The sequence below is a fragment of the Nannospalax galili genome, unplaced genomic scaffold, assembly GCF_000622305.1.
Source record: "Nannospalax galili isolate Female #2095 unplaced genomic scaffold, S.galili_v1.0 scaffold369, whole genome shotgun sequence".
Taxonomy (NCBI): domain Eukaryota; kingdom Metazoa; phylum Chordata; class Mammalia; order Rodentia; family Spalacidae; genus Nannospalax; species Nannospalax galili.
The window spans coordinates 86,452-94,476 of record NW_008360318.1 but is presented as its reverse complement, the minus strand read 5'-3'; the positions used below and the strand labels follow the sequence as shown (position 1 = coordinate 94,476).

The window sequence follows — 8,025 nt, the reverse complement described above, 5'->3', positions numbered from 1 at the left end:
CATGTGCAAACATCTTAATGTCAGTTACATTGAAAATCAAGTTTTCTGTATGAAACTGTGTATTTTAATAATGAAATGGAGATTTTTTTAAAGGTTAAAACCTCATTTAATTTTATGTCTTATAGGGCTTATACTGAGTACAATATTGTATAACTGTAATAATTCAACTGTAAACCTAAAAATTTATAGGCAATTTTTGAAAGAGATGCATCTTCCTCAGGAAATTTTTATTGAATATGTCAATGCTGTTGTAATGAAATGCTGCTTCTAAGTATGTCATTATTAAATAAATAATTAAAATAAAAAAAACAAAAACAAACAAACAAAAAAAAACCAAAAAAACCCCATGGTTTTTAGTGGTCTCCCTATGTAACAAGTATTCTTTATAAATGCCTTTTCTGTGATGCCAGCCCAGGAGACTGTTTATGAATTTCACTATTTTTAATCAATAGCCCATGCATGATGACTATGACTTAAGACAAGAACAGCTAAACAAAGCTTCTCTTCTCTCTTCAAAGAAGTTTCTGGAAAACTTGTTGGAGAAATTTAATTCTCATGTGGTAAGTTGCAATTAAAGTTGTCTTCATAGAAAATGCCATACCAAAGGTATTCTAGAAATGCCACATGAATTTATGTCCCTCCTACCCCCCCCCAATTTAGTAATAGTCACAGTCCAGTTTGGTCACTAGTAATAAAAAACTCTTGTTTCAGTGAAATAGCCATTCCCCTAGTAAGGATACTTCACAATGCCTTGAGATTTTTGTAAACTCCAGGTCTTTTGTTCCCTTTTCTTCAAAAATGTCATTATGAAATACATTGTTGTAAAAATAAATCGTCTTACCTTAACTACCAGTTCTTCAGTTGCTGGAGCAGTTTTGGGATGAAAATTCTGTGAATATGAATAAATAGCCACAATTTTTGTTGTTGTTTGTTTTGAGATAGAGGCTGGAGAGATGGCTTAGCAGTTAAAAACACTTGCTGTTCTTCCAGAGGACCCAGGTTCAAGTCCCAGCACACATACAATGGCTAAAAACTGTCTGTAACCCCAGTTCCGGAGGATCCCTCTTCTGGCCTCTGTGGACTTTACACGACACGGGTGCACTTACATACAAGCAGGCAATACACTCATACACATAAAATAATAAATAAAACATTTGTCTGTTTTGAGACACGGTCTCCCTGTAGCCCCAGCTGGCCTGCAACTATGTAGACCAGGCTGGCCTTGGACTCGCAGAGATCCTCCTGCCTCTGCCTGCCTGCCTGCCTGCCTCTGCCTCATGGTGATGGGACTAAAGGTGTGTGCTGTCATGCCCAGCTTCATTACCATGATTTTGTAAGTATTATCAGATTGCTTTTTTTACTTAATTGCACATTAACATTGGTTAAAATGTACATTTGAGAAATTTAGGTTGTTCTCTTGAAACTTGACAGAATTTTAATTATGCTTCTTTGAGGCTGATAGACAGTAGATTTGCTATATTAGCCAATGAAGTGCTACTTAAGAGCTATGAAAATATCAGCCTCATGTTGAAAAACTGAAGTCAGTGTTTATGTCTGACGCAGAATGAAGAAAAAGGAACACACTTGCTATGTTTCAGCTGAAGCCTCTGTCTCTACGCTTTAAGCAGTGTGTTGCTTTCTTTCAGGATCATGGGACTGGTGCCCTTGTAATTAGTTCACTCTTGGACTTCCTGACCTTTGCCCTCTGTGCTCCGTATAGTGAGACAACGGAAGGGCAGCAGTTTGATATGCTCTTAGAGATGGTAGCCTCCAATGGAAGAACCCTCTTTAAGCTCTTTCAGGTGAGATCTTGTGTATTTTCCTATCTGATGACTAATTGACTAAGGAAACCATGTCTAGGGTCAGACTTGTGACCCTTTTCCCCCTTTGCAGTGCAGGGTAACTCACCCAGGGCCTTGCCTTTCATGTAGGGCCCTACTCACACTGTAGACTACTGCTTGGTCTCCTTTGCCATCTTTGGTGCAGTTGAAAGCTTCCTTTTTTTTGTTTGGTAGGACTAAAGTTCTCTTCACAAATGCCCAAATAATCCAGATGAGTTTTAGCTAGATTGTTTATAAGCCCTGGAAAGCATTTGTTATTCCAAAAAATAACTTCATTGTGTTATTATTGTATACATATATACTTGTGTATATAATTTTCATAATTTTAGTATTGATCCCCACTATATTGTTCAAATTTGATACTCAGGTAATTATGACTTATATTGTCAGTCATAAAGTGCTGTTTTCTGCTAATGTAAACTACTAATGTTTACATATCTGTATCTGTGAAGCTGTATTGTAAGAATACCTGAAGTGTTTAACCAGACTCTCATCTGACTTGGAGACGTATCTTTTCCTAGTGAGTTGTTTTCCCTGATTTTCTTAACAATTGCTTTACTTTTATGGCTTATAACCTTGCATAAAACCATATGTTCCCCTTAAGAGTAATTGCTACGTGTGTCAGAATCAAAGTTCTCTTTAATTCACTGATACCCTTTTCTCCCCATTTAAAGCATCCTTCCATGGCAATTGTAAAGGGAGCTGGACTGGTTATGAAGGCAATAATAGAGGTGAGAGAACGATTTTCTGGAATGTTGATTAATTATTTTAATTGAAGCCAACAAAGTTGCCACTTAGTTTTTGATGAGAAACATGCAGTTTTCTGGATAAGGAAAGTAGTTTGTAAGTTTTTATTCAGAATTTAAACTAGTTGCAGAAATAATTCTGAAAATGTGTTTTATGTTCTTAAGTATAGAGCAACTAAATTCGTGTGTTCCTGCCTTATCTGTTTTCTTTAAAGTAATTAAAAGTTAACTTTTTTCCCTCCTCCTTGCTTTCACTGTGGGGTGATGGATGTATTGAATCTTGAAGTATGAGGTTACCTAGAAGTCTACTGATTGGAGATAGTTAATAGGACAATGATGTCATCACTAATGACAGTGAAGTTCACCATGCTGGAACAGCTGAGTTCTAGATATGAGGGCTCTTACAAGCCACGAGATACTGCTTCTGCAAGACAGTTGCTTAGCCTTCTGTGCTTTTAAAAGATTAAAATCATGGTTATTAAATATCCACTGTGTCCTCTGATATTTATAGTGACAGCAAGTCTAAACGGTGTTTGAATTCTTGTGTTCTTTTTATGTCATATTAGCAATTTGAATAAAATGTAGGCGTATTCTGTTAATAAAAAATGCAGCTATTGTGATGAAGCTCACAACTAAGTAAAAAGCAAAGAATTATTTTTACCCTTTGGTATTTGTAGGAAGAAAAATGATGCATACCTTGTACTGATTAGGACATCACAATTTGCTTTTGTTTTTGTTTTGTTTTTAATGTGTATATACTACAAAAGGCTAGTTGTCTCTAATAGGTTCTTTGCTAAGTTTTAGGTTCTAAAACCAAGTTTCACATCTTTCACTCTTTCAGAGCTTATGGCATCCAGAGACAGTCAGGACCTTGAGATCAAATAGAACCATGCTCCTGACCTTGATAACCAGTATTTGCCATTTGTATAGTACATACCTTTCATTCATTACATGTCAGAAATACTCAGTAATGCCAAGAATAAGCAAGACACCAATGTTTGGCTTCAAGTACAAATCATACATTAGATTCATAGTCAGTGATTAGAGCTGGTGTCTCTGAAAGACTTAATTTATACTTAAATCTTGGCAACTATCTCATTTTTTTCTGATTGTCAAATAGAAGAAACAGAAATTTGTATTTTTATTATCAAGAAACACATTAGCATTTTGGTGAATTTTATATGAGATTGTATACTGTTGAAAATGAAACATACGCCTTGTTTATTTCTATGTAACATTCATTTCATGTGCTGAACTTTTTTCATTCACAGGAGCATTTTTACTTTTCGACAGACTGTCTCAAATATCACTTGCTTATTGAATTCATAGTTCTTTGGTTAGTAACTAGTCCTATTTATATTATTATTTGCCAAAGGGAGTCCATGTAAGGGAAGTAAAGTTGAGATAAAAGGAAGTGCCCCACATCACACTGTCCTTTAAGGGAGAATTTTGTTTACCACAAAAACCAAGTATATCATTAATAGCAAAAGTAAGCCTGATTTGCAGGTACCTTCGATAGGAATTGCTAATTTCCTTAAGTCACCTCTCCCTGTTGTTAGCTGATACTCTGGAAATTAACCTAATTCTAATAGTAAATTCAGCAAAGCAAAATTCATAGAGTAAATTTATCTGGAAACATTAAACCTCATTCCAGAGACAAGTAGTATCTTAAAAATTAACTGTATGGGAGCTGGGCAAGGTGGCGCACGCCTTTAATTCCAGCACTCGGAAGGCAAGGCTGGAGGGTCTCTGTGAGTTCAGGGCCAGCCTGGTCTGGTCTACATAGAAAATTCCAGCTGAGCTGGGGCTACAGGGAGACCCTGTCTCAAAAAGACCAAAAAAATAAATAAATAAAATTAGCTGCACAACCTCCCTTTCTGTCTCTGTAGGATAATTAGAAGTTGCACTTTTAATTGTATTGTATACCAAGTATTTTGTTTAAAGATGCGAAGTTAGTTGTGTGACGTTGGAAGAACTTGTTCTAGATTGCTGTTTTAGGGATCATCTTACCCTTTTTCCAAAGGAAGGTGACAAAGAAATTGCAACGAAAATGCAAGAGCTCGCCCTAAGTGAAGGTGCATTACCTCAACACTTGCACACTGCGATGTTTACAATAAGTTCAGATCAGAGGATGCTTACAAATAGGTGGGTTATTTAATTTGTCATAAATTACCTTACTGTTTAGGTACTGTATTTGAGCATTGTATAAAATGGAGTGTTGAGATTACATTAGTGTACCATCTTCTTTTGACCTATGTAGCTCTTTTCCTTGAAGGGTTATGCGGAAATGATCACTGCCTCTGCCTGTGGTAGGGAGATCTGGTTCCATTTTTCCCATTATCATGGTGGAGTCTTACTCCACAGTCATGGGGCTGGAATGGAGAAAAGATTGTCTATAAGCTTATGGGGCATCGTCATGAGCCCAGGCCTCTTATTACCTGTAACTCTCGACAAGCACATAGCCATGTGGGAAGCTTCAGGGGTCAGTTTTTAAGTAAATTGGTCAGTTAGGTACTCTACATTAAAAGATAAATGCTTAAATAAGTAAACTGATAAATAAAAGGAAAGAAAGAAAAATCTTGTATTTGCAGCCTTAGTCTATTCTAAATCATCTCTGGTCAGTTATCTTCTAATAGTCAAATAAAAAGAAACACAAATCTCCTCATTTACTCCAAGCTACATGAACTCAACACTGTTAACTTTATGAACCCTGAAATATGATCTTTCAGCTACTCTATGCATACCAGATTACAAAATCAGTAAAAGCAGTAAGTTTCACTATGCTCAGTCATAGTAGCATAAATTATTTGTATTAGTTTTCACTGTAGAGTTCCTTACCTTGTCACCTAAGTGCAGTTACTGTGTGCTGTGGTATAGTTGTTTATGTACACACTTACAAGAAGTTATCAGTAGTCCTCACTTGTAAACCTTGACACAAAATTGTCTTCTGTATTGCCTGAGAAGACAGAAAAATACATAAGGAAGGGTATTTCCTTAGTACTGTGTTACAAGCAATGGTAGATCCCATCTTTCATTAAAATGGAGACTTTTATTTCATTGGACCCGCTGTGTTATGTGTTTGCTTATTCATCATAATTAGTTAAATTCCCTACTGTAATCAATTTACTATATTTAATCAGGGAATCATTTTAATTTGGACAAAATTCTAAATATTAGTAATATTTGAATTGCAGTATTAAAAAAGTTTTCAGTTTATCATAGAAATACCATTTATGCTATTGGTGTTATTCCTAAGTAAAGCCTTTTTAGGAATCATGCTAGAACTAGCAGATACCAGTGAGGGATGTTAGAATGCAGTAATGGGGCTGGAGAGATGGCTCAGTGGTTAAGAACACTGGTTTGCTTTTTTTGCAGAAGACCCGGGTTTGAATCCAAGTAGCCACATGGCAGCTAACAACTGTCCATAACTCCAGTTTCAGGGGATCTGATGCCCTCTTCTCTGTAGGCATTGCACGACACAGGTGCACTCACATGTAGGCATAACATTCATACACATAAAATCATAATAAAATTTTTTAAAAAAGAAATGCAAGCTGGGCGTGGTGGCGCATGCCTTTAATCCCAGCACTCGGGAGGCTGAAGGCAGGCAAAGCTCTGTGATGTGAGTTCAAGGCCAGCCTGGTCTACATAGTGAGTTCCAGGACAGCTGGGGCTACAGGGAGACCCTGTCTCAAAAAGACCAAAACAATTGAAAAAAAAAAAGAAATACAGTGACTTCCATATGCAGGTTTCCAGATAGCCACAGTTTTGGGAGTCCTCATTTTGTACTTAAACACCACTCTTCTGGAATGTACAGGTGGTACAGATGAATACTTGTATAGATGATGTGACTATTTCCCTTGATGGAGAGTAAAGCCCACAAAGGTTGGTGATGAATAAAATAGGATTTTTGCTCATCAGAGGGGCTTACAGTTATCAGGATTAAAATTATTAAATGTTAAACCACAACTTCAACATAGGGTAGAGTTTCACTTTGAGTCAAATTGTGCTTTTAGCTTTAAAATGGAATGAGTAAGAAAATTTTCTCTAAGTGCTGTAGTTTGTATTTCAAAGCTAAAAATATTTTTTACCTCTGATTTTGCAAGTTTTTCTTAGAGCATAGATGTTGCCTTTTGCTTGTTTCAGAAGTTCAGAGAAGGCCAGGATGCTATTATATCAGTGCTTATTGCACAAACTGATTGTATCAATTCTAAGTAGTTTGTGTGTATATGTTCATATACATGTATTAATTTTTGCTTTCTTAAAAATGAGTAAGAACTTATATAATGTTCAGGTCATTAAAAATTCAGGCTGGTGAGATGGTTGATCAAATAAGGTGTTAGCCATCAAGTCTGACAGGTTAAGTTCAGTCTGTGGGACCCATATGATGAAAGGTGAAACCTGACTCCCACAAATTTTCGTGCATGCACAATATGTAATAAATCAGTGGTTTTAAGAAAACGGTGAATGCTTAAAAGAATTAGTGTAAATATTAGGAAAACTCTTTAATTTGGAGGAAATTCCAAAACATTAGTATTTGAAATACTATCTCAAATATATCTTTATTAGCTATTAACTTTTGGCCATTTTTAACATCTGAATGATTATTTTTATATAGCCATATTTCTTAAAATTATGATATTTTGTTCTTAAAAATCCCTTTCTATTCTAGCTGAGATAAAGCAGCAAACCTTTCTCAACGTCTGCTTTTTTCAGACAGCTAAGTAGACACTTAGTGGGACTCTGGACAGCTGATAATGCAACCGCAACAAGCTTGTTGAAGCGCATTTTGGTGAGTTAACTGAGGAACTTGAAAGATTTTTGTATTTCTGTCTAACAGAGTTTAATTATTTAAGCTGTTAAGGGGATGTTTGTCATTGAAATTCGCTGCAAATGCCTGCACAGTATTACGCTCAGTGACTAAGTCAGAGTTAATTTATTTGGGCTATGAAGGCAGATTTTTCTTTGGTTTTGAAAATGGATTTGTGTTTTTAGCCAACAGGCTTGTTGGCATACCTGGACAGCTCAGATCCAGTCCCTGAGAAGGATGCTGACCGCATGCATGTGAGAGACAATGTGAAGATCGCGATGGTAAGTTCAGCTAACCAAGTGCCTCTTCAGGACCTCAGAGTGCTATTAGAGACTCTTCTCTGAAAGACTTAGAAGCTTAGGAATTAAAAGGTTTAGAAATAAATCAACTTCTTGAGTAGTAGTAACTTTTTTTTCCTTTTTAAAAGTTTATGTAATTGTCACCAGAATATAATTTTATGAATAATAGTAGTTTTCTCTAACTCGGCTTATTGATACATTCAGGAATAGATTTCTTTTTTTACAAATTTAAGTGTAATTTGGAATTTTACACACTATTCAGTTGATAAATGCTGGTAAAAGAGACAAGTACTAAAAAATGTTGCTTACAACTTTTCCTCTTGCAAGAT

General features: G+C 35.9%; 1 protein-coding gene across 1 annotated transcript in view; it reads left to right on the top strand.

Moving 5' to 3' along the window:
• The window catches only part of Dnajc13 (DnaJ heat shock protein family (Hsp40) member C13), a 133,638-nt gene that overhangs the window by 50,324 nt on the left and 75,289 nt on the right, over nt 1–8,025 (top strand). Inside the window, exons 14-19 of the mRNA XM_008825087.2 lie at nt 453–560; nt 1,647–1,802; nt 2,516–2,572; nt 4,611–4,732; nt 7,304–7,379; nt 7,583–7,678. Coding sequence (XP_008823309.1) covers nt 453–560; nt 1,647–1,802; nt 2,516–2,572; nt 4,611–4,732; nt 7,304–7,379; nt 7,583–7,678 — 615 coding nt within the window. The remainder of the gene's footprint in view (nt 1–452; nt 561–1,646; nt 1,803–2,515; nt 2,573–4,610; nt 4,733–7,303; nt 7,380–7,582; nt 7,679–8,025) is intronic.